The 26,705-nt window shown below is 43.4% G+C and overlaps 1 protein-coding gene across 1 annotated transcript in view; it reads right to left on the bottom strand.

Moving 5' to 3' along the window:
• Nucleotides 1-26,705, bottom strand: part of tspan7b (tetraspanin 7b) — a 124,901-nt gene that overhangs the window by 6,102 nt on the left and 92,094 nt on the right. The window contains exons 2-5 of the mRNA XM_041211976.1: nt 19,698-19,886; nt 17,299-17,373; nt 16,113-16,208; nt 11,334-11,489 (exon numbers count right to left, since the gene is read on the bottom strand). Coding sequence (XP_041067910.1) covers nt 11,334-11,489; nt 16,113-16,208; nt 17,299-17,373; nt 19,698-19,886 — 516 coding nt within the window. The remainder of the gene's footprint in view (nt 1-11,333; nt 11,490-16,112; nt 16,209-17,298; nt 17,374-19,697; nt 19,887-26,705) is intronic.

The following is a 26,705-nucleotide window of genomic DNA, read 5'->3' as shown; positions in this document are numbered from 1 at the left end:
GAACAAAAAAGGAATAGCTATAATACAACAGTGCAACATCTCATCACAATGCTCCAGTAACTGCAGACGGTGCAAATAATTCTCAGAGTCCAGCGATTCTACAGTTCATTGACCAACAAACCTCAAATGCATCATTTTATCCCAAAAGGAACTAAAAGAGAAAGTATTTATTTCTATACAATCCATGCCAATGTGAGGTGGTACATTTTGCCAAAAGAAGTAAAAAAAAAGTAAAAAGTTCTAATTTGATATGTGGAATTCTGGAAAAAGCAGCAATATTTGGGTGTTCAGATTCACTTAACATTAAAAAGAGCATCTCACATGGATAAAGTAATTAAAAAAAGCAAATGGAATCCTGAGTTTCCAGGAGGCATAAATTTTAAAAGTAGAGACATAATAATAAATTCATATAAAATTTTAGTAAGATCACAGTTGGAATAGTGTGTGCAATTTTGGGATGCATATGAGGAAAGACGGTGACGTAACAGAGAGAGCACACTGCAGATTCAGTATGAGGAAATAAGAATACAAACAAAACTTGAAAAATGGTGGCTCTTTTCGTTAGAATGGGGATTGAGGAGTGATTTGATAGTAGTTTTTAAAATTTCAAAGGAATGGAATACAATACATGAGCTCTTTGCTTTTGATATAGGAGAGGAAGATGGACGAGAAGGGAAAATATCTTTCAAGGGAATAGTTTGTAGTGGAGAAAAGAAACCTTGAGTTATCTTTGTCTTTCAGGATGATTGTGGAATAGTAGGAAGATTTGGCTGATGAAAATGAGGTATAATAATGCTTGACATGGCCAAGTGAAATCTGGCCATCATGAATTCAGACACTTCAGTTTGTGGCCCTCTGAGGTAATATTAATGGGAATATACCTGGAAGCTACAGCCAGGTTAGGGGAGTGACTTGGTAGGAATGAAGGCAGGTGATATCAAATAGCCAACAGGAACAGAGGTTTTAAAATGGATGAAAGGCAGATAAGAGACAGTTGGAAATTGGAGATATTTTGTGAAGGAGCTGGTTTATCCAGGGGTAGGCAGTGATGGTAGTGGATTGGGGTAGGTTGGAGGATGTAGGAAGTAAGTGAGGCAAAAAAGTAGTCAGAGATAGCCCTCTTAATGATCAAGATCCCAGGAGCAGAGATGGTGATAGCAAGGACGTGGCTGTGAATGCAGAGTTTTAAATGAAGAATGAGATTGGGTGAGAACAAGGGAGCCGGGATGTTTATAGGGAGGGGTACAAAGGAATAGATTTAAATCTGAAAATAGGTTGCTTTGGCCAGAGGCTAAAGGAGAAGAAAAAGGTTATTTCAGTAAGGAATTCAACATGGGGTCTTGGGAAGACAATACATGACAAAGATTTTAACTGCAAATGCGAGGTGAGAAAAAACTTTTTCACACAGTGAGTAGTTAGGGTTTGGAATACACAGCCTGGCAGTGTGGTGGAGGTAGGTTCAATTGAGGCACTCAAGAGGGCATTGGATGATTATCAAAATAGAACCAATGTGCAGGGTTATGGGGAAAAGGCAGGAGATTGGTATTAAGTTAAAATGCTCAGAGAGCCGTGTAGGCACGATGGGCTAAATGGCCTCCTTCCACACTGTAACATTTCTGTGATTGCTGTGATTCTGAGAGCTAGAAAGAATGATCGCAGAATAGGAGCAAAAGTCGTGGGACTTGGCACCAAAAGCTATGGATTGGCAGTGGGACTGGTGATGGAATAATGTAGTAAAGGTGGGGAGGTTTCAGTGAGGGGGGTTAGGGATTACTGCCCCTAAGATAGGATTCTGTCACTCAAACTTCCTTGCCTCTCCCTCGACTTCAGGAGCCGGGATTTTCCAGTCCCTCTCGAAGTCAGTGGACCTTTGGTTGGTCTGTCAAATTTTCCGCCCCACCCATGGCGACTCCTGCCATGTCCCGAAAATCCCGGCTTCAATCTTTTCCACCCACAATGAAGTAATGAATAGTGAGGATGTTGTTCATGAGAAAGTGAATTTTCTCAATAGCAATGAAAATTGGGACTATGATTGATGAACAGCTGAAAAAGGTAACATGAATGGGAAGAAATTAACCCACCACCCCCACCCCATCCTCAAAAACTGGATTACATTGTCACCAGGAGTGGACAAAGAGAATGCTGGGTTAAGTTTGATTTTTTTTCCATGTTACACATGGCAGAGAATATCCAGGATGAGCTGGATTAATTGGTCAAACTCTGCAATAGCAACCAACATTTGCACTTGAAAAGACATAAAGATGGTCTTAGATCTAAATATATGACAAACAGCTAAGCATTGGAAGGAAGGTTCTTAAGGTAACAACTGATAGAAGAAAGCTAACCAGTACAACAGCTGAGTGCGCGTCTTGTGGGGGAAACTACTGAGTGAAAGATAACAGTGGAGAAAAGTCCAGGTTGGGAGCCAGCAGGAGTGTGCAGGTTCAGCTTGGAGCTAGTGATATATAGAGTCTAGACCAGAAAAGTTTAGTTCAGCTGCCTTGGGACTGATATTTGATTCAGAAGTCAGAAGAGGATTGGGGAATGATCGTCATGATATATTTAAAAAAGTAACTTTTCAAAGTGAGAAAGGGACAATGATGCTGCATACCAATTATCATTTTCATTCTTTCTGTGAAGACCACATTAAATACCTTATATCGTATTACATTTTCAGGTGAAGACATATATTTCAAAAGCTAAGTAGAAATTTGGTAGTCATATGTTAATAAAAATTTAACAGTCTATTCGAAATCCTTCAGTGAAATTGAGATTAATGAAAAATATCAGGATACAGATAGTCAAGATACAAGATTGATGTCTGTCTAATTCAGGGAGTATTAACATTGCAGTTGATTTTTGATGGGTCAAACAACTGCCTCCCATCAGTTCATTAAGTATACAGTAATAGCATCAGCACATATGCAGAATGAAAAATAAACTCCATACAAAAGGGTTTCTAGTTGTTGTTATTGGTTGTACAAGAGAACATAGAAACAAAAACCTGCATTAAAACATTGGCCCAGATTTTCATCCCCAGGTTGGGTTCGCCGAATTGGGAGATTTCCCGGCTCAGCGAACCCGACCTTTAAAAATGTCCTTCTGCAGGTCGGATTTTTGATCGGAGGGGACGGGCTGAAGCAGGATTCGGGGTGGGTGACCTTAGAATGAATGTGTAGACTGCTGGGTGCAGAGGCAGACTGGACACAGGGCCTGCCTCTGTGCCCTGGCATAGCGTTTAAATAAATAAAAGACAATAATAAAACCAAAGATATTCCTTCAGCTCTCACATCCTCACTACCCCCACACATTCCGTTTGTCCCATCCATGTCAACCAATGCCAATCCATGCCCCCCAACCAACCCCCACAGCCCCCATACTCCCTATGCCAGTCCGTTCCCCCCACCCACCTCTAAGACCTCTATACCCCTATTCCAACTTAGTTCCCCTCTACCCAACCCCCCATTGCCCCCATACCACCTATAACAATTTAGTGACCCTCTACCCACCCATGGTGCCAATTCCCCTATGCCAACTTAGTGCCAACTCATGTCAACCCATGCCCCCCACCCACCACCCTTGCCCTTACACCCTCCATGCCAACTCACCTTGTACCCTAGCACAGGTCTTGACAGCTTTGACACTTTCTGGATAGCTTTGACAGACTTGACAGTTTTGACACTTCCTGGATAGCTTTGATGGATTTGACAGCTGGACAGCTTTTTAACAGTTCCTTTACAGCTGGATAGTTCCTTGGCAGCTCTTTAACAGTTCCTTGAAAGCTGGACAGCTCTTTGGCAGCTTGACAGTTCCGATGATTTTGCGCGTAAAAAGTGCATAATCATACTCACTTTTAAAAATCTCAAAGAGTGCCTGACTTCTCCCAAAGATGTCCCAGGGCCCTATCCAAACACAACCACCAAGTTCATCTCTTACCTGTTCTGATCTGCACATTCGAGATTCCAAAATCCTGTTCTTCCAAAATTCCACTTCAGTGAAGGCAGCTGGTGATCTAACTGTCCAGCTGCCTCCACAACTTGCGCATGCATGAACCCCAGCCTGACTCTAATCCCGCCCCTGTGAAGATGGAAAATGCTGGGTTTGGGGGCAGACTTAGAAATGTTGGCCATTTCCGGGATTTTCCACCTGCGCCTTTTTCTAACAGTATTTTTTTCTTTTACAATGGGTTTTTAATGTTTTCATGTTTTAAATGATGTAAGTTAATGCAAGTAGTCTGAAATATTGTAGCATCTGCTCTTCCCTCTTTCTCCCTTACTGATCTTCAGTGTAATTTTTTTTTACTGAACTTCTTCCAGCCCAGACAACCTAAGAACTGAGTTCCTCTTGTCCATCTTCCACTTTGGCCCACCATCGTGCTTTCAACCTACTCGGTCCTCTGGTCTGGACTTCCCTCTCTGTCTTGTCACCTCCTTAAAGACACTTCTTAAATATCTCCCTTTGAGCTTTTGGTCACTTGTCCTAATATTTCCTTCTTTGGCTTGGTGTCAGTTTTTGATTGAATAGGTGCCAGTGTACCTCTTGGTAGGTTTCACTGCACTAAAGGTGCTGTATAAATGCAAGATTTTTTTGCAAGAACTTAAATTTATTTTTCAGCAAGTTATCTACCCCGACAGGTAGACTTAGAGAGGCTCTCATTCAAAGTGAACAAATGTCCAGCATCAATTTTTACAGACACTAAAACTGTGACTTGTTATAACTTCAAGACAAAATCAGCAAAGACCTCATGATTTTATGGTAAAAGTTCTAAGAAACATTGGACTGAATTTTGCCCTTGATGGGCGGGCGGGCCTGACTGACTTGGCGGCGGGCGAGCAGCCGATCGCTGCCGCTGAAACAGGCCACGCCGCCATTTTGCGCAGGCAGGCCAATTAAGGCCCACCCAGTGGGTTTGCAACTCCCGTGTACATTGGGAAAATTAAATCGGCGGCGGGCATGTTCGGACCACCGGTTCCAATGTGGAACTGGCAGTCTGTATAAAGAGTGGCCAGGCAGCCTCCTTGAGGCAGTTCACCATGGCCACTCATAGGGAAGAACATGCTGGTTTGCAGGCAGAGGAGGAGGAGGGGGGCAGGCTGCAGGATAGGCTAGCGGAGGGCCACTGTGCACCTCGGTTCTCAGATTCCTGCCTTGCTGTCCTCCTCCAAGAGTTGTCCAACCATCGGGATATTTTGTATCCGGAGGATGGGAGGAGGAGGGCCCCCCATGTCACCAGGCAGGCGTGGCAGGATGTGGCGGAGGCTGTAAGCTCCCATGACGATGTGCGGCGCACCGGAACACAGTGCCGCAAGCGCTTCAATGATTTGCTGCGCTCTGGAAAGGTGAGTACGATGTCAGCTTTGGCCATTTGACCCAGCAGATAGCCTTAGCCTTTGAGCATGCTCCCCCCCACGTCTTAGTATCATTACTGCGGTGGGCATTAGCAGAAGATGGGTTCTCCCCACAGCATATGTTGGTGTTTGTCACATTTGAGTAGTCTGGGGGCAACCTGCAGGGTAGGCAGCTAGACACATACTTAGAACTCCAACACATGTCTCATTGACGGTGATGTGATGGTGGAAGAGGAGCCTCAAGGTGTTGTGGCCAAGAGCCATCTGCTGGCATTGGCAATGCAACTAGTTGTGCCTCCTTGCCATGGGCGCTAAGACCCGTGTCTTACTCAAAGTGATGGAGGCCGAATGTGTCCAAGGTGTCTGTTGGAGGAGGGGGTTGGGACCAGCCATACTATCTTCTGGGGACTGATCACCAGTAGTGTGGACAGGAGCCGCTGGAGGCCTCATATGGGCCACTGTGGTTGGGGTGTGGCGTGTACGTGCAGAGTACATGAGCAATCAGCCCCAATAAATGCTCTTCTCTGTTCTGCAGGCAAAAACACAGCACAATATGAGGGAGCGCCAGCGGACTGGTGGTGGGCATGCCATGCTGCAGCACCTCACCACCTACGAGAAGCAGGCCATGGAGCTGGGGAGGAGGCAGGCAACCAGGGTGGCTGGGGGCAGCAAGGCTGGGGTGCAGTGGCCAGGTATTTGAGGTCCACAGTCCCATCCACTCTGTCTCCCCACCATCCAAAGCACTGATGGTTGCTGCAATTGTTAATGCTGCAACACTGCTCATTCACAGACTGATAGTCAGATGTGTGGGTCATATACAAAGGTCCCTTGGCCCCTTGAGGATGCACGTCTCCAGCAACTTCCAAAGTCGCCTTATCCTAATTGTGACCACTATGCCCATGGCCTAACATGCCAAGGCATCGCTGCTGCACATCCAAAGACTTGTTGCATCTTAGAAGGGTTTGTACCTCCACCATCCTTCCAGCCAGTGCATCCCACATTACTCTGTCCAAAAGGTGCTTAGCACCTCACCTGTCAACCTCAAGGCACTCAACTTAAATAAATGCCACCACGTTAGTCATCACTGTGCCAAGGGGAAATGTTGCCTTCTGTCCACCAGCTCTATGCCCCTCATAACGGTATGAAGGTCAATAATGTGACCTGTCAATCTCCTGTGCTCCAAGGCAAATGTCGCAAGTGTATGCAATGTTTCCTCATAACTCCAACTCTCCAGGCCAGCATGCATCCAGGTCAGGAACCTCTGCACTCTCCCCACTCCAATGCCATCCCTCCCACGAAGCGCAGGTCACAAATGGACGCAGAAGTGTAGATGTGGCTTCGACAGCGTTTTCTACATTTGCAACATGACCTCCCTTTTCATAAATTCTATTCCTTGTCTAATGAAGGCAAGTCTGGTTTCGACCTTGTTAAACGCCTCATGTTCTTGTTCTGCTACCTTAACGGGTCTGCTCAGCAAGGTCCCTGTAATCGTCGTGACTTCCTACGGTCCTACCATTACTCATGTATGCCCGTACCTTGCTTGTCTTGAAGTGCTTAACCGCACACTTATCCACAAAACATTCCATGTGGCATTCCTTAGACCATCTGAACAGCCTGTCTGTATGCGTGTGTAATGTTTGGGCCTCCTCTTGACTATTTACCACCCTACCAATGTTCGTCTCCTTAGGCTCTTGAAGGGTAAGCGACTTCTGAGGCTGGGGCAGAATGGAAGAAAGGTGTTACTGACTGAACGCTAACTGATGCACTGTCCTTGTTGTTAATTTAGCATCTCCACCACATGGCCGCCCCCAACACGTCCGGAGCAATCCCTCCACACCTGAGGGCCAAGGCTTGCAACTTGCGGCACATCATTTCAGACAGCCAGGCACCAGCGCAGCGACAAACACTTCGGTGGGGAATATAACGTCAGCTCATGTCCCGGGCACAGTGGAGAGAGCACTTCACAATCACTGGAGGAGATGGCACATGCTGAGTCCGGCAGCGATGATGTGCCTCTGGAGATGTTACCAATGTAGCAGCTGCAGGACAAGCGGCAGGATCGGTGGGAGCATCTGGCAGAGTTGCATGAGGGTGTGCTTCAGTTGGTCTCTGTGGTAGAGGAGTCTAGGCAGAATGTTAGTGAAGGCATGAACCTCAGGACAGAGCTTCAGGCTTCCTCCCATGAGAGATTGGCGACACTCATGGAAAGGGGCTTCAGTCAGATTGAGACTCTCCTGATTGGGTTATGCTCTGACCTGCAAGCCCCCGCAGCGGTAATGGCCACGGGTGGTCATTCCCAATGTGGGAGATGTTCTGGGCACCAAGTGTCGCCGCTCGGTGCCCATGCATCTGCAGTGAGCAGGGAGGTCCAATGTGACCTCACGCTGGTGCAGCAGCTGCCTGTCGTCGCTGCGAGCTCCCCTCAGGGCGCTCCGGATGAGGGCAGCAACTCCTCTGCCAGTGACCGTTGCATCCATTGAGGCTGCGACAACTGGGGAGGTGCCAGTTCTGGAATTGGCCACTCCCTCCCAGGTGGGGCCAGCACTGGCTCCACGGGCCAGAGGATGCCCACCAAGGTCATCAACGCGAACAGGACAGCAGAGTCAGCAGGCTGTCTCACAAGCCACTCTGAGCGATGGGGCGGCACCTAGATGTAGCACACGCAAAGGAAAGCATAAGGCACGTTAGGCACTCCACGGGTTTGTCACTGGTGATTTTATGTTGGCCCTAGATTAGGGAAAATATAATTATGTATGTCTGAGCGACGTTTCTGCTTTATTTTGGACTGAATAAAGTCCACTTTTCTGACCATGGCTGACAGTGTTTCCTTTGTGCTGCATTTGTATGTTTCACAGACATCTCATGAGTGTTTGAGTGGACATTGATATTTCTGTACTAAGCCCTTAGTTGCAGCTGATGAGGTGGAAGATGTAGCACCTAAGTGCCATGTGTGGAAGCGCCATGCAATGCTGGTCCTGCTGATCGATGTGTGTGGAGCTAGCTGAAGGTTCGTTGGATTAAAGTGTCCCAGATGTCCCTGCCTTCTTGGTGTAGTAACGGGTCAGTGTGCTGCCCCTCATCATCGCCCTGTGCTTCCTCATCCTCTGAGCCACTGTTGGATTCATCATGTGCAGCCTCATCCACTGTGTCAAGGTCTTCATCATCAACTGCATCGCCCCTTTCCAGCGCAAGATTGTGCAGAGTGCAGCATGCTATCACTATCAGAGAGATGCGATCTGGGGGATCCTGGAGTGCGCCCCCGAGCGGTCCAGGCAACGGAAGCGCATCTTGAGAAGACCAATGGCTCTCTCCACCACAGCCCTTGTGGCTCCATGGCTTCTATTGTAGCGCTCCTCAGCTTCTGTTCTTGGATGGCGGAGTGGCGTCATGAGATACCTTCTGAGGGGATAGCCCTTGTCACCCACCAGCCAACCAACCAGACGAGCCGGAGCACCTGGGAGTGTCTGAGAACGTAGGTGTCGTGGGAGCTGTCTGGGTACCTTGCACAGACTTGCAGAATTTGCAACCTGTGATCACACACTATCTGCACGTTCATGGAGTGGAAGCCCTTCCTGTTGACGAAGGCACCGGGTTCACCTTCTGGCATCTTGATGGCCACATGTGTGCAGTCTATTGCACCCTGGATGTGGGGGAAGCCAGCAATGGCCACGAAGCCTCTGGCTCGCTGTATCTGAATTGCCTGGTCACAGCGGAAGTGGATGAAGGTCAATGCTCGTCTGAACAGGGCGTCTGTAATCTGCTTGACACAAGTGTGGACAACTGATTGGGAGACACCACAAAGATCACCCACTGAGCCCTGGATGGAGCCAGATGCATAGAAGGGCAACTGTGATCTTCGGAGCCATTGGCATGGGGTGTTCACCCACACAGTTAGGGGTGATCTCAGGGCCAATCATTTGACAGATATAATTGGCTGTTTCCCTTGAGAGTTGGAGCCTCCTTCGGCACTGCACCTCAGTCATACTGAGGTAGCTGCTTCGTTGCCTGTATACCCTGGCAGCAGGATAGTGGCGTCTTCTGTGGCCCCTTCCAACTTGGACAACCTCTTGGCCCTGCACCCTGCGCCTGTCCTCCAAAAGGTGGCTCCCCTGGAGGCTCATTGTCCAGTCCTGGCCTCCTCCTTATTCTATCCCTCCCTTCCTCCTCAGGGGAGCTGCCTCCATTGGAGATGTCAGAACCCATAACCAGGCTAAATGGAGGCCTCCGGAAAGCTGCAGGCCCGATAAAGATTACTGTCTGCAGACTGCTGAGCTGAAGCTTCAAAGCACACAGAAAGCTCTTGGAAATCGATCTGAACTGGTAACAACCACACAGGCAAGTTTAAAACACTCTCTGCAATAAATACTTCAGGAAAAACATTAACAACCCCTCTGAGCCCACATATCCCGTCCGTGGATGAGGTTTGTTAAAAAATCAGTTACCTGCCTGCCTGTTGCGCCCGTGCGCCGAGCCGAATATCGCAGGGGTTCCTCAAAATCGGCTTCAATTGCTGAGCTAAGGGCCTTAACAAGGCTTTTAATTAATGGCGGGCACGCGTCGCGCTGCATTGTGTGCCAGCCGACATAAATATTGGACTCGAACTCAAGTTCTGTCGAAGGGTCATGAGGACTTGAAACGTCAACTCTTTTCTTCTCTGCCGATGCTGCCAGACCTGCTGAGTTTTTCCAGGTAATTCTGTTTTTGTTTTGGATTTCCAGCATCCGCAGTTTTTTTGTTTTTATAAATATTGCGATGCTGCGTGCTGACTTTGAAACGCTCGCGCAACATTTTAAGCACTAACGTGAGGGCTCCGCCACCCGCATGCCACCCAGAAAATTCAGCCCATTGGCTGTGAAAATAACCTAACAGAGGCTGGATGTCTATGGGGAATGGGATGGTGGTGGGTGCCATGAGAAACAGTGCATTTATATTACAGCAGAAGACAGGTCCATTGAATCAAATGACAAATAATCCTTTACAACTTATTAGTGCAATGCTCACTTCTGAGTCAGAAGATTGTACATTCAAACTCTACTAATGGACCTGAAGCACAAGATTTAGACTGCTGTTGTAAATAGTTGGGAATTTAAAAATGAGGCAAAATAAAAAGGTGCAAATATAGAAAAGAAACATAGCTAATTGCACAAGTCAAGTTGTGGTCAAGTTTCTCCTCACTAGACATTTACATTTTCTCTCTATTTCCTTGCTCCATTAAATCCTCCCCACTCAGCACCAAAATAAATTATACTACACAAAGCCAGGAAAGTAAAACAATCAGAATTAACATGAGCTACATGTGAATTAATAGGCAAACTGTGGTCGAACACACCCAGCGGCATTGATGCATTGTAGAAATGCCATCTTTCAGATAATTTAACAGATCTTCCTGTTATAATGCTTGGTCATAAAGGATTGCCTGTGCATGCTGGATGGGGAAAAGATTGGTGGGCAGGATCATTCATTATATTTTATATATTAAAATTAATGGCCAGGAAAAAAGTGAGCTGGCTGTTCAGCTGGTATTTCTCTGTGCCTTGCCCAACATGCTCTTCCTTTCTGTCTAAGTACTTGAATCGGAAAATCTGTCTTGAAATATTAAACCTAGGTTCTAACTGTCCGGTCAGCTGGATGATTAAAATATCAAATTCAGGACGAGCAAGAAGTTCTCCAAGTGTCTTAACATTCTTTACTCATAAATTATCACCAAAGCAGATTAATTGGTCCTCATTAATTTTCCTCTTGTGGGGCAGTGTGTGCAGTTTGGCTGCATAACAACAGTGAAGGCACATCGAAAGTTGGTTGTAAAGTGATTTGTGGTATCCCAAGGTGATTGAACACAATATACTGTAGTTAGAAGTTCTTTCTTTACTACATGTCACATCATTTGTGTATTTAAAAATAAAGGCGATTTATGTACAAAATCCAAATTACAGTTGCAGTAATAGTGCTTAATGTCCCTATACATTTAACTGGTATGCTTTATACCTGTTGGTAGACTTTAGTGGCAGCAACAGTCATGTTCCTTAAATCCACCGGGTTACAGTCACTGCTGTTTATACAGCAACTCCGAGGAAAGCCATGTTCAGGCCAGTAGACACTGGTGCTCCAATTTGTGTAGTTCTGCACACCACAGCAGCGCAGCTGCAAAGGAAAGACATTTGATTTGTCTAAGTTTGTCATTGCTTGAGAGCAAGAGACAGAGAAAAAGAGAAAATCAAAAGGAGAGAGAAAGAAAAACAGGAGAAAGAGTAAGAAAAAAGAATTTAAGAAAGTCTGGATACACAAAACACCAGGCTTAATGTTTACTCTTGTCCTAAATAAATAGAGACCTTGAATTTCCCATCAGCAATAAAATAATGGCAATCACTGCAGACCTCAAAAGAAAGTTGTGCACAAAAACCCATTGTCAATCTGGCGCCAACTATAGGGGATGGCTAGGAACCAGCAGCAGTAATGTCATCAAGCAGGCTAAGCAACCAATGACATTGAACAATTTTCAAAGATTGCAAATCAGGAACACTGATTACCCTTTATTTCTTAATTCTTTTTACAGAGACCCAAATAAAGATTGGGAAACCTGTCGACAGATGGGCAAAAGGCCAGAAAGATCATCCAGAATATTTTGTGCATCTTTGGACAAGGCAAAGGTCCCACCATATCAAAGAATTGCCCCAATTCTGCAAAAATGTAGGCCTTAATATTAACTCCACTGTTGGGAGAGGGTTGAGTTGGTGCGTTAAACCATCAAATGTACAAAACGTGACCCTAATACAGTGTGCCTGTGTCCAGGGTCATGGTGGGTTTTGCAGCACCTGAATGTCCCACTCTGGAGATGTGGGACACTTTATTAACTCTCCTTGTGGGCCATAAGAAACGGGAGAGCTCCCTCCCAACCCCACTGCCCCCTCAGGAAAACTTCAGTCTCTGGCATGGTCTTTTTCCTCCCCTGTCCCAATGGTGAACCTCCATCCCCCAGCCCCAATGTACTCTCTACCCCTCATCACCAGACCTCCAGTGCAAAACCCCCCTTCCGGTTGCCTGAGACTGGTCCTAAGCATGCCTGGATATGGCCTCTTGGTGCTGGTTTTCCCTTTCAGCCACAAGCCACTTGCTTGGGTTCTTTGGCTGCTTCTTCCTTCCTCCCTGTATTATCAGGGTCATAACTCACACTGGAAAACATGTTTAAGTTGTTCCGAAAAGTCTCACTCTTTGTAAACATGTACTGCATTTTTAGCTTATCCACCCAAGGTGACAAACCTGGAACTAAGTCTTACAGGAAGAGCTGTAACATAGCTGTAACAGCATTGTCTTCATGCAGGGAATATATCTTTCTCCTTAATAAGGTGCCAATTTAGTTGAATGAGAGATAAAACCACATCTTCAGCTAACAATAAGCATACTGTGTGCAATATTTTACAATTTGAAGGCCACATTAGTGCTCAAAGAATTGTCCCTCCTGTAAATAAGCAGAATATTTTGCAGGCAGCAAACAGTCTAATGGATGTGAGTCAGTATTTATCACTGAAAGAATTATAACTTTCCATCACTAGTGAGAAATCCTGATCTGTGTGCAGAGTGAATTAGTACACAAACTAAAAACATTTCTTTGTTTTTCCTTTTCTGTAGGTTTTTTAGATGCTTTTTCACCTTCTCCAATTTTCTTTGTGTACTTTCCTATCCTCCCTTTGGTAGCTTGTAGTGGACACTTGTGACCTTTTGGTACCTCTCCCAATTATCACTAGTGATGTTGGATAGTGAATGTTATTAAGCTACTTGACAGCATCACACCTAAGCCTGGCACAAGGCTATGTATACTTCCAACAGAGGCACTGATAACTGACCAACAGGAGGAACCTTGAACAACTTTCCCTTGTTGAACCTGGCATACCAATTCTATGCTACGATTGTTACTCCAGCTGAGATCTTTTAACATTCATCTTTCTGTGAACTATGTTGTGCTACGATCACAGCTGATGTTAATACTGGACAAGTCAGATGCCAGAGTGAAACCTGGTTTGATAGATACTAACTTAGTTTTTTAAAGAAACAGTGGATGAAAGTTACTGAACAAACTCACAGGAGTCTGCTAACTTTTAACACAAAGAATAAAACATTTATTAAACAAGAAAAATGAACCATATTACACCAGACAAAAAGGTTGGAAAGGTCTCAATACCAACACAAGAAATTATTCAAAGCACACTATTCCTTTACCCGAGCAATATCTTTACAGACACATATTAGTTCAGAAAGATAAACAATTTACAATAACAATATTATAATCTAGTATTCAGGGTAAGTATGAGGCACATGTAAATTAACAGGTGAACTGTGGTCAGACACACCACACTCCAAAATAAATGGCAGATGCGACCAAAGCAGATTCCATGGATTTCTCAACAACACACCCAGAAGTTTATCACATTGTGAGCCAACCAGTCTCACAGAAATTTTGTTTTTTTCATGAGGGTTTCCATTATCCACATTTGAAGAACTTGCCTTGGATTTCTCTTCAAACGTTGCTCCCATTTGAATGGCTTCAACAAGGATCCACTTCCAGCGTTCCAATCTTACATTCCGAGATTCCTTTCCCCTGGACCTCCGAGTACACTCAAGGTTCACCTTCCAAGTACAATTTCAGATCCTCGGTCATGCCAAGCAGAACACCACTGCTCCAAAAAGCCAGCGGTAAGGAGTCACCAACCTTCGGCTGCCTCCTCAGATCTTCAGGGCTTCTCTCAAGTCCACTTCTCTTCAAGTCTGCTCCTCGCAGCTCTCTCTTTAACTCAGAGTCTATTGCTCTGCTCATTTCTTTTGGCTTGATTTTTTGTACTATTTCTGAGCTCTGTCTCTGTCTCTTACCTGGGACTTCTCTCTGGGGCCTCTTTTAGATCCCTGTCATTGACCCTGTTTGGGGCTTTCTTCTGGGACCTTTCCCTGTCCTCCTCCCCATGTCCTGCTCACTGGGGCACATTCTCGGGAATGGCACTCTGGTTCAGGTCACCTGATCTGCAGTTTTGTGACATTTCACTTTGCTTCTGCACAGGTGCGCAGGGCCAGTTCCCAGCCTAAAGACGGTAAATTACACAAACTGTGCATGTGTGACCACTTCCCGGCCGGCGCAGGCGCAGATGGCCCAAGGCCTGCTGGGAACTGGAGTTCCTGATCTCCAAGATAAGTATTCGAGTTTCATAACAGCTGTACAAATACCAATTTGACACAAACTCCCTGGGCACAGTGATTTATCTTGTATGATAAATACATGCCAAAATGAAGGAGCAGTGAAGGGCAATGCCAGTACACAAGGTGTAGCTATGTTTTCAAATCTGGTTTCAGTATTTATGTGCTTTCTGTTTATTGCAGCCAACTTTTTTTTAATTCATTCATGCAATGTGGGCATTGCTGGCAAGACCAGTATTTATTGCCTGTCCCTAATTGCCCTTGAGAAGGTGGTGATGAGCTGCATTTTTGAACCGTTGCAGTCCATGTCATGTAGGTACATCCACAGGGCTGTTAGGGAGGGAGTTCCAGGAATTTGACCCAGCGATGGTGAAGGAACAGCAATATATTTCCAAGTCAGGGTGATGAGTGGCTTGGAGGAGAACTTGCAGGTGATGGTGTCTCCATCTATCTACTGCCCCTGTCCTTCTAGATGGTAGTTGTCGTGGGTTTGGAAGGTGCTGTCTACAGAGGCTTTGTGAGTTCCTGCAGTGTATCTTGTAGATAGTACACACTGCTGCTACTGTGCGTCAGTGGTGGAGAGAGTGAATGTTTGTGGATGGTGTGCCAATCAAACGGGCTGCTTTGTCCTGGATGGTGACAAGCTTTTTTGAGTGTTGTTGGAGCTACACTCATCCAGGCAAGTGGGGAGTATTCCATCACACTCCTGACTTGTGCCTTGTAGATGGCAGTGAGACAGGAGGTGAGATATTCATCGCACGATTCCTAGCCTCTGACCACCTCTTGTAGCCACAGTGTTTATATGGCTAGTCCAGTTCAGTTTCTGGTCAATGGATGTTGATAGTGGGGGATTCAGTGATGGTAATGCCTTTGAATCTCAATTGGAGATGGGGATATTGTTCAGGTCTTGCTGCATTTGGATATGGACTGCTTCAGTATCTGAGGAGTCACGAATGATGTTGAACATTGTGCAATCATCAGTGAACATCTCCACTTCTGACCTTATGATGGAAGGAAGGTCATTGTTGAAGTAGCTGAAAATGGTTGGTCCGAGCACACTACCCTGAAAAACTCCTACAGTGATGTCCTGGAATTGAGATGATTGAGCTCCAAAAACCACAACCATCTTCTTTTGTGCTAGGTATGACTCCAACCAGTGGTGAGTTATCCCTCAGTTCCCATTGACTCCAGTTCTGCTATGGTTCCTTGACACCACACTCTGTCAAATGCGGCCTTGATGTCAAGGGCAGTCACTCTGACCTCATCTCTGAAGTTCAGCTGTTTGTCCATGTTTGAACCAAGGATCTAATGAGGTCAGGTGCTGAGTGGCCTTGGTGGAATCCAAACTGAGTGTCAGAGAGCAGGTTATTGCTAAGCAAGTGCCAATTAATAACACTGTTGATGACTCCTTCCATCACTTTACTGATGATCAAGAGGAGACTGATGGGGTGGTAATTGGCCATGTTGGATTTGTCCTGCTTTTAGTGTACAGGACACATACCTGAGTAATTTTCTTCTAATAGTCCTTGCCAAATGCATTAGAAGAGTACTGACACTGTTATTATAAGTGACTGATTTACTTACACTATTCTGTACATCATCCACTGCATTACTTTGCTCGTCTTTTCCATTGTAATTATGAACCGCATCCGTATAAGTCTTGAGAAAGATATCCTTGATCTGCGGAAGGATGAAACAACATTTATTATTTGGACAAAGCACAAAATCTGTTGTTGATATTACTCAACAACCTGCACTTTTATAACAACTTTCACATAACAAAATATGCCAAAGCACTGTAGGTACTGGTGGGTCAGCCGACTCAACAGAGAGGAGGAAGGATTAGAAGACGCAACCAGTTAAAGAGGTTTTAAGAAGGGTTTTGAAGTTTGGCACAGACAGTAAGACAGAAGAATTGAGAAAGAAAATTCCATACTATATTTGGCTGAAGGCCTTGCTGCAGATGGAGTGGTGATGGAAGATGGGACACGGGTGACGTGGAGTAAAGGGAGATATTAATTTGGAAGAATGGAGGGTCTGTTGTTTTACACAATGATAACAGTCATTTCCTAAAGATTCCATTTATAAACAATGGAAAAACATAGTTCCCAGACACTGTTGTTATTTAAACACTGATTGAATTTTATTTTATTGTAGCGAAAAAAGTTTGTTATATTTTGCAATGTACATTTTTGGGCACTATAGGTCTAAAGACTCATTTTCCTTTCCATCCCCATTTATTGCTAACTTTCTATTGTAGGGCACAATGAAGTGGGAAATTCGCTCCGATACTGATGCGATGTCTATATTTTTACCTTTTAATGTTTGCCATCTTGCTAACTTCCTAAAATGATTAATCAGCTACAAATTAATATCTCCCTTTACTCCACTTCAACCCTCATTTAAAATACCCAGGCTCCAGGCACAACATAGCTCCACAGAAAACATATGCAACAACTTTTGGGGTGAAGAAAAGTTCCAATTTTTAAGTGGATGAACTAAAACACATTTTGCTGTAATGCAATGGAAGTAATTGAATGGAGTCAATATTGTAAATTATAATCAATGGAAAATTAAACTGAAACACTCCCTTTCATAATTATTAGTTCATATATTTCTCATGCTTTTTTGGAACACATACATTGTAAATAAAGCATATAATGAAGAGAATGTGAATATTTGCAATATGGATGAAAATAGTAGAACAAGATAAAGGAATTTTTTTGTGATCTTGTGATCCCAGTTCAAATAAAATTACAAATATACTTACCTCATGTCGAAACACAAACCCAGAAATGCCAGCCACCAACTCTGCCAAGAATACCAGGGAGAGGAACATGGCATACTACAAACAAAGAAGCAATAGTCTAAATGTTAGTGATATTCAGGGTCACTGACCAGATAAACCCAAAAGCATATTGAATGAAATCCCTGCTCCTGCTAACCTACATAGCTCAAAGACCATACACGACACTGTAGTGTCTGACCTTCTGGGGAGTTTCAGAATGCAACAAACAACAGGATAAATATCAAGATTTTGATTTTTCACAGAATAGGTGGCTTTTCTCCTTGTTTTGCAGCTAGTTTTCTCTGCTGTCCTTGATTAGATGTCTTTTTATATCTCACCCAAGTGACTTTTCTTGGTATGTGAGCTCACCAATGAGTGTCGTCAGCAGGGTATTCGCTCACAGGGAAGTACTTAAGCTTAGTCCAATCCTGTTTTCACCGGATGCCCACCCCTATGCTCTTAATTTATTAAGACTGAGAAAATTCCCAGATTTTCTACTTCCTCAGATTACTTCAGATGGTGGTGTGGGTTCTGAGACCAACTGCAGCATTCCTACTAGTTTAATCGGCATTGATTCTGGATCAGATGGTTGGTATGGCTCAGCTACTCACAGCACTGACCAGCTGAGCCATGGGAAGCCTAGTGCATTGAGCACTATTTGGAATTGCACACCATCCAAAAAAAAACAGCATATTCATTTTGTATATGTGCAATGCCACAATAAAATAATGGGGAGACAAATAAGAGGACAGAAAAAAGATGTACTTTACTGTGGAGTGGGAGGGAAGAATATATTTTTAATCAGTCTCAGTGGGAGTAGGTAAATTGCACAAATATTTTTTAAAAAGTTTAAAATGGTGCTGCAGCACCAACTCAGTGCATCACAGAGAAATGGGATACATGGCCATGCCCGTGGTTTGGAATGCACTGTTTGTAGCTTTAGCCATGTTGCTGTGGGAAGGTGAGGAAGTAGAGAATGAAGGCCAATTGCTTATAAGAAATTAATCATATATTTAACCTTCTGGCAGTATCTGTAGAGACCAAGAAGCAAGTTGCACAGGACTGTTAGCCGTGGCTCAGGGTAGCACTCTAGCCTCTGAAGCCAGTTGGTTACAGGTTCAAGTCCCACTCCAGAAACTTGAGCACAAATATCTAGGCTGATGTTACAGTGCAGTACTGAGGAGTGCTGCATTGTCAGAGCGCCTGTCTTTTGGACAATATGTTAAACTGAGTGTCCATTGGCTTTCTGAGATGAAGTAAAAATACCATGGCACTATTTCAAAGAAGAGCAGGGAGTTATCCATGGTGTCCTGGCTAATACTTGTCCCTTAATTGACGTAAAAAAAGATAATCTGGTTATTATCACATTGCTGTTTGTAGGATCATGCAATGTGCAAACTGACTGCCAGATTTCCTACATTACAACAATGACTACACTTGAAGAGTATTTCACTGGCTGCAAAACATTTTGAGATGTACTGAAGTCATGAAAGGTATATATATGCAAGTCTTTCTCTCTTTCACTACTCAAAATGTGGCACAAGGAGACCCAAAAGGAAAGAAAAGAAAGACTTGCATTTATATTGCACTTTTCATGACCACTGGACATCTCAAAGCACTTTACAGCCAATGAAGTTGTTTTGAAGTGTAGTCATTGTTGTGATCTAGGAAATGGAGGAAAAAGAAGAAAGTAAGCTGCTCCTACCCTTAAAACATATTTAAACTACAGTAACTTAGGAAGAAAGGCAATCTTCTTTATGCCCACTGAATTTATAATTTTGGAAACAGGTTGGAAAGCATCTGTAAAGGGAAAACATGGGTTAAATTGTAAAATGTAAGAGCCTACCTCAGATCACCACAGATGTTGACTGACTTGGTGTGTATTTCAAACATTATTTTATTACAGATACATTTGTAGTTTATTATTATTTTTTTAAACAGTTTTGGATTTAAGTAGATTTTTCCCCTCCCATCCCTTTCCTGAGGATATAGTTTGTGTATAGTATAAAGAAGGAATTGATTCCTTAAAATAGAGACCTTCTATCCTTTCTGCAGGACTAAATATTACTAAGAATGTGTGGAAGCCAGTCCGCTACAATCTGCCATTGTACCATGTGTCACCTGAGAAACTAGAAGAGAATGCAATGAGTACACAGCTCCAGTCTGCATACACTCACATATTTTAAATAGCACCAGCCCCCACCACCTTCACCAGGATGTCAAACTTGCCAGGATGCTGGAATGATTGTTAAATTAGCAAATTAACAGAATTGCAATATTAATCTTATATCACTTGAGATGTACAGCTCCAATAACTATTGATGAAGCTGTTTTTTGCTAAGTACAATATCATGTGGTAAAATTGTTGATGCGCCACTTACCAGTTTCAGCATCCATGGGCTTCCACGACATGTTGCAAAGCAACCAAACAGGCCAAAAACGACAATGGTGGTGCCAGTCCCAATGAGTACGTATGGGGCATTTGTGGAATTCTCAGCAACAAGTGAGATGTAAGTGCCTAAGGTGAGTTTCCCCCATACTCCAACAGCCAATAGGACCACGCCTGTGATCTGCAAAAGAAGAAAACATTTGTCAGTAAACAGTGAACTTTTAAAGGAGAACTGCTATCCACTTCTAAAGGGAATGAAAATCCTGGAAGAGAATAGAAAGCCCATTAACTTAAAGCTCCAATTATACCAGAATTATATGAAGTTATATGTCCCTTTGATGATACAAAACACAGGATTAAACCCCAGCTTTAGAACATCAATCCATACAACCACACCTATCAAATGCAGGAATTGTCTGGGACAACCTGGCTTAAGTAGTGAAAAATAGCTCGTCTTTCTTGCACTAACAGGACTAATACTTCGCGTTCAGACAGATGCGTCTCCCTCCTAATGGAAGGTGGGTTATCCCAGAATTCACAATCCAAGTGGGAAAAAAAATTACGAAAAATATAGCTGTTTAAGGGTCTCTGCCAGGGTGATTTTTAATGACAGGAGAGAGCTATTGACACAATCAGCTTTTTTCAGTTATTACAATGTGAATAATGGTACAGTGGGCCACCATAATTAGTTTTTAACTTTAAAACATAATTTTTTGTTGTGACATTATACTGGCTGCTTTCAAGGTTACTTATGGTCTTCCGAATAATATAAAATTGCATAATGGCATATTTTATACTGGATTTCTGATATTCCACTTAAGCAAATGCTGCATTGATGTGAAATTTGCAGAATAAAAGCAGCATAACTGATATAAGACAAGAATCAGATGCCTTATAGGAGCTATTGGCTTAAGATGTGGGTTGCTATGATACACTGAGATGCACAAATGGATATGGAAGGCAGCTTCCAGGCCATCTACACAGTCAAAAACAAGTGAACCTGATTTTGGTAACTTCTTCATCATTTTTGTTGTTTGATTGGTCCAGAGGTTGAGGGGTGTGCATTCTGCACATGCCTCATATACCTTCCATGCAGCATTTTGCTTTGTTGTCTTACTGAATTAAATAGTCAATTGCAAGCTGAGTGTAATATACATAGTATGTTAACTGGACTCTTGGTCAGGTCTAATTCACTCTTTCTCAGTTTCACACTAAACATGTTTTGCATCTACAATCTTGAATCAGTAGTGGGAAGCTATAGGATGAAAGTGTGCTGCAGATGACTGATAGTGAAAAGGCCTAATGGGTCTGAGAAATATCAAGTAGCAACTAAACTACCTGAGCTTTAGACAAAGAGAACACAAAATAATTGTGCCATTGGTGTTGATGTCACATCTGGTAATAACTGTGTTTCTTGGGAAGGAATGTGGATATTTCTATCTAAGTTAGAAGGGCAAGAACTTTGCTGGAAAATGTCTAGAAGATGTTTTTTTTCTGTATTCACTAAATATGATCACACAATGGTGTAACATGTTAAACATTACTACAAAAAAGGTTTAAGGAGGCAGTTAATTTATATATATATATACCTTTAAATATAAATAATGTTAAGTACGTATATGTATGAGTTTCACAGATGAAAAAATGTCAAGGTCAATGACCTAGGGTGGCTCTTTCCCTTAAGGCCGCTCAAGACAATGCATGTGCCCTTGTAACCAGCCTGGTAATGGTGTGAGCCTTCCATCTCCTAAGACATAGGCTTGTGTCATGGTGGTCAACTCTGTGTTAAGCATTACCAGGTGTGGCTCAGGAACCCCATTCTGACACGGAAGTCTCTGCCGTGTTTGCTGCAGAGGAAGACAGTGGGCTGAGAAGGTGCACGATTTGCTGGCCTCTGTTTTCTCTGGGCCCTCTTCTCAGCTAGTTGAGCTTTTTGTTTCTGCTCACTTCTTCTAATTCCTCTATAAACAGTCAGCGACTATCTCCCAGCTCAGTGTCAATGTCTGACATCGTCATATGTCACTTGCAGGTGTCCTTGTAGAAGAGATATGAATGCCCAGGAGATTGTGACCCAGTGGCCAGTTCACTATACAGGTATTTGGATATACAGCCATCATTCCAATGAATGTGGCTGAGCCAGCGCAGACATTATTGGCTTAGCAATAAGTGTATGCAGATGGAGTTAGCACACTCCAAAACCTCTGAGTTGGTGACCTTGTCCTGCCAATAGGTGTCCAGGATACATTTGAGACAGCGAAGGTAGAAACCGTTCACTTTCTTTCTGCCTAGCATTTGTGGTCCAGGTCTCACCACTGTAGAAGAGTGCACTAAGGATGCAGGCTTAGTAGACTCACGGTTTGGTGTTCTCAGTCAGGTTGCTGTTATTCCATGCTGGCTTACTCAGCTTGGATGTAACAGCTACGTTTTTGCGATGACTGCGTCAATTTCAGTACCAAGTAACAGATTGACCACTACCCTGACAGACAGCACTTATCTCAACAATATCCAAAGTTCGAACCCCAAAATTCCAAACTGCAGTCATTGCTTTACATTCTTCCAATAACAAACCACAGTGGTATATGGCACTGACTAGTAAGCACCGGTTGCTTCAATGATTTGATTGTCTTATGTAAGCGCCTGACTGGTACCACAGGGATACTGGCCCTATGTGCAACCCAGAAAGTGGAAAAAGCAATTACCACTTTCTGGCGCTTCCAACCCAAACTCTGACAATGCAGCTTTGATTAAACTTTTCTATGAAAGCTTTGCATTGTTTCAGAGTCATAAATTATTCCATCTACTTATGCTGCAAATAAGAATTTTCACATAAATCATATGCACATTTTTTAACAAAATACTGCATTGCTTTTGTAAGTGATATTTTGACAACATTTCTTTATTTGGCACAACCTTTTAATGGCCTCGATGTGTGTAACTTTAAACAACCAATTGCTTTAGAGTTTTTAGGGCAGCGAATTTCTGGTGAATATTTTTTTCCATATTCCTGAAGGCTGAACATATGAATTTTTTTATTCTTTCACAGGATGTGAGCACCATTGGCTGCGCCAGCATTACTGACCATCCCTAATTGCCCTTGAGAAGGTGGTGGTGAGCTACCTCCTTGAACTGCTGCAGTCCATGTAGTGTAGGTACACCCACAGTGCTGTTAGGCAGGGAGTTCCAGAATTTTGATCCAGCGACAGTGAAGGAACGGCGATATATTTCCAAGTCAGGATGGTGAGTAGCTTGCCAGGGAACTTGCAGGTGGTGGTGTTCTCATGTGTCTGCTGTTGTTGTCCTTTAAGGTGGTATAGTTTGCAGGTTTGGAAATTGCTGCCGAAGGAACCTAGGTGAGTTGCTGCAGTGCATTTGCAGATGGTGTGCACTGCTGCCACTGTGTGTCTGTGGTGGAGGGAGTGAATGCTTAGGGTGGTGGATGGTGTGCCAGTTAAGTGGGCTGCTTCATTCCTGGATGTTGTCAAGCTTTTTGAGTGTTCTTGGAGCTGCACTCATCCAGGCAAGTGGAGAATATTCCCTCACAGTCCTGACGTAAGCCTTGTAGATGGTGGACAGGTTTTAGGGAGTATCTTTAGGGAGTAAGGGGGTGGAATATTCACTGCATAATTCCCAGCTTCTGACCTGGGGCTCTTATATGGCTGGTTCAGTTCAGTTTCTGGTCAATGGTAATCCCAGGTTGTCAACAGTGGGGGATTCAGCGATGGTAATGCCATTGAACGTCAAGGGGCATGGCTTGGATTTTCTCTTGTTGAATGTGGTGATTGCCTGGCACTTATGAGATGCAAATTAATACATGTTGTGAAGTCAGTTTCCAAGCATGTAAAGACTTTCAACTTCTCAATTAGAATCACTTCTTATAAATTGTCTAACTGAAAACTGACAATAAAATCAGCGGCAGTTCCTTGAAGGGTTCATTTTAGACCAGTATTAAAACATAAGAGAACACAATGTAGCCCAGGACATCTTACAGTCTCATGTGAAACTTTCACATATGTCCTGCTAACGTTGAGTGTACCCTAGGGGGGGAAATATAGGCAGAACTTACATCTGACCTCTGGTGGGCTGACAATTTAAAAGGACATGGGGATTTTGGAATGGTGCTAGTGAGTTCCGCCTGGCACTAATCGTACCGGACACTAGCAAGATACCAGCATCAAATATTGCAGTGGAAGTGGGGCCCACAAGGGTTCCCAGGCTGGGGTCATTGCCTGGAAATCCCAAAAATGCTCTAGAAGATTGACTTTTGCAGAATTTAAATTGTCCCTTTACTAAAGGGAACAATTCCCACCAGTCCTGCTGGTGTCTACTAAACATGGCTTTCTGGTACTGCATTTTACATTATAACATGCCCAAAATGCACTAATGCTGGAATAGGCATCCACAAGATACTCTGACAAAAACAAGCTCTCAGCTCACTGGACTGAAATTCCTGCTTTGCTGCAGCTGTGGGATCACAGATTGTCACTGTTTAATCTTGCAGGTGAATAACAGTCGTTAAGGTACTAGAGAGCTGTTGCTATTCATGGACCCATGCACCAAAATGATTTACTGGCTTTAGGCCATGGTAGCTTCACATTTTCAGTCATAAGAATTACAATGATATTTTTAGTTTAGTTAAAAAGAACTCTATTGGGTCAAAACTGAAAGCATACAATTCCTTTAAGAGATTGACATTATAAACTTTGACATTATAATGCACAAACAGAAGCTTATGGTCAGTAAGAAAATTCATGCTTTGGCTCATTTTCAATTTTCAACAGAGAAATAGAAACAGCAAAAAGGAATGGATTTCTGAGCAGAGTGGCGAGGTGAAATCTTGAAATCATTTAAGAACAGCTAGATGCAACATTTGGTGCTGGCAGGGTGTAGGGTTGCCCTGGATGTATTAAGGTGGGTTAAAAATCCTTCCTCATCCATGAGCATTTTGTAAAAAAGAAAACTGAGAAGTGAATAACTTACAATGATTGTGTTGAAATTTGGCGAATAAAAATTATTTACAAACACAAACATGTCTAAATTCATTCCCCCTTCCCCAATACATAACTTAGTTCCATTCTCGGCATCCAAAATTTCAACCTATCCCATACATGGAACAAAAAATAATCTCAACTACTCCTACAGAGAAAGAAATGCTCCAGCCTACCGCCCCTTCCTCATGCAAATACCTAACAAACAAAATTCTAGTCATCGATCATAGGTGCCTCAAATCCCAAACAAATCAAGTTTAAAAATATGGCATGTTTCTCAACACATGGACCCATGTGTTTTAGTGATGAAAAAAAAATGTTTTATTGGTTTGCGTAATCTGCCTATTTCAAACAATATTATTGTGAATATTAACTGAAGATTTAAAGGGATCTACCAGCTAGCTGTGCATTTTTTATACTCTGGCACCAACTAAAGGAGCTTGTTTGTAATTATTTTACATCCCACAAATGCTTTATCAACACATCTAACTTTTTAAAATATGGTGTTCTTGATGTGTTTTCTCAACTCTTACGATAAAAATTCTGAAATTTAAGACAACTTCACAATAATAACTAGCATTTGATACTGTAGAAACATTCAGTCTTTTAACTTGTTTCTTTTACTGAGGTGATGAAAGAACAACCTGCAGGTCACATACATGAACAAATAAATTCTAGGGACTATAAATGGATTTTTGCAGTGTTGGATAATAACTTTGGGTGAATGTAATAGACTAGAATGGATAGGGTTGATCGAAGCAGCAGTAGAGATTCTGCTGCGTGTTTGATGGTGATGAAATCTGCTAGTTTATCACACTGTACATTGTTTTTTTTAAGAGAACAAGGTTACTGAACACATTATTGTTGTGGGAAATGTTACTTTTCATCTAGGAAACATGATAGCATAATCTTAAACCACAACATTTTGAAATAGTTAATCTGTGTCTGAGCTGTTCTGTATGTTTTGAGCAGATAGCCCTACATGGGAAATAGATAAGAAATTGCATTCTGTGGGAATAGGCAAGATAGTAGACAAATGCCCTTGTAATGAGGGCAAATGCTTGCAGGATCTGAAAACCTGCAAAGCATCAGACTCCCAAGGTTGAATAGTTATCAGAAATGGAAAAAAATGTTTTGCTGATGAAGCGCCATGAATTGGAAGTATACATGGGGCAGAATTTTATGTCCCACGGTCGGGAATGCGCTCAACCCGATCGGGCATGAAATTGTGCGAGATGATGTTGGGCAAGTGTCCTGATCTCATCGCGCATTCACATTTTTTGCAAAAGTTGGACGTGTGCCCGCTGATAATTAAACAGGCAATTAAGCCCATTAACAGCCCAAATGTCTGTGATTTTTCATGGTCTGTCCAACATTATGCCGGGCGGCCTTTATATTTTTCATGAAACATCATCCAAGGGCGGGATGAAATCTCCATTAGGAAATAAAATGAAAAGAAATCTTGGGGCTCTGGAGCCAGTCAGGCAGGCCCTGGTGAGGGGAAGGTGGTTGGGGGTTGGTAAAGGTGGGTGGCTCTGTTGTTGCGAAGGGGCCTCTTCATGGGTCAAAGAGTGCCGGGAAAGGAGGCCCCCCCTTCCCAAACCAAGCCTGCTGGGAAGCTACTAGGATTCACCTGGCAATCTCCACACCTGGTGGGCAGGCCCCCCACCACTGCTGGTAAAATGCCAGTGGCAGTAAGAAAAGGCCCTTAATTGGCCACTTAAGTGGTTCAGTTGGCCTCTGGGTGAGTGGGCTGTTTGCCATCTTCTCTGCTGCTCGCAGGAAAGAGAACAGGCATGCCACCCCGCCTCCCTGCACCAAGTTAGGGCTCTCCTCGACCTCCCAGACCATCCTTACAGGGCTGGTGAACTCCCGCTCAGTGTCACTGTGATCACTGTGTTTTGAATGAGAAGGTTGTCTCGTAATGGAACGCTCTCATGTTGCTGCTGTGCTGATATACCTGACATCTGTCAAAATTCAAGATTAAATTGTTTCTCGTTAGATATATATGTACC

Source organism: Carcharodon carcharias, chromosome 18 (assembly GCF_017639515.1).
Source record: "Carcharodon carcharias isolate sCarCar2 chromosome 18, sCarCar2.pri, whole genome shotgun sequence".
Lineage (NCBI taxonomy): Eukaryota > Metazoa > Chordata > Chondrichthyes > Lamniformes > Lamnidae > Carcharodon > Carcharodon carcharias.
Note: the sequence above shows the minus strand (reverse complement) of the source record. Positions and strands in the feature narration are given on the sequence as shown.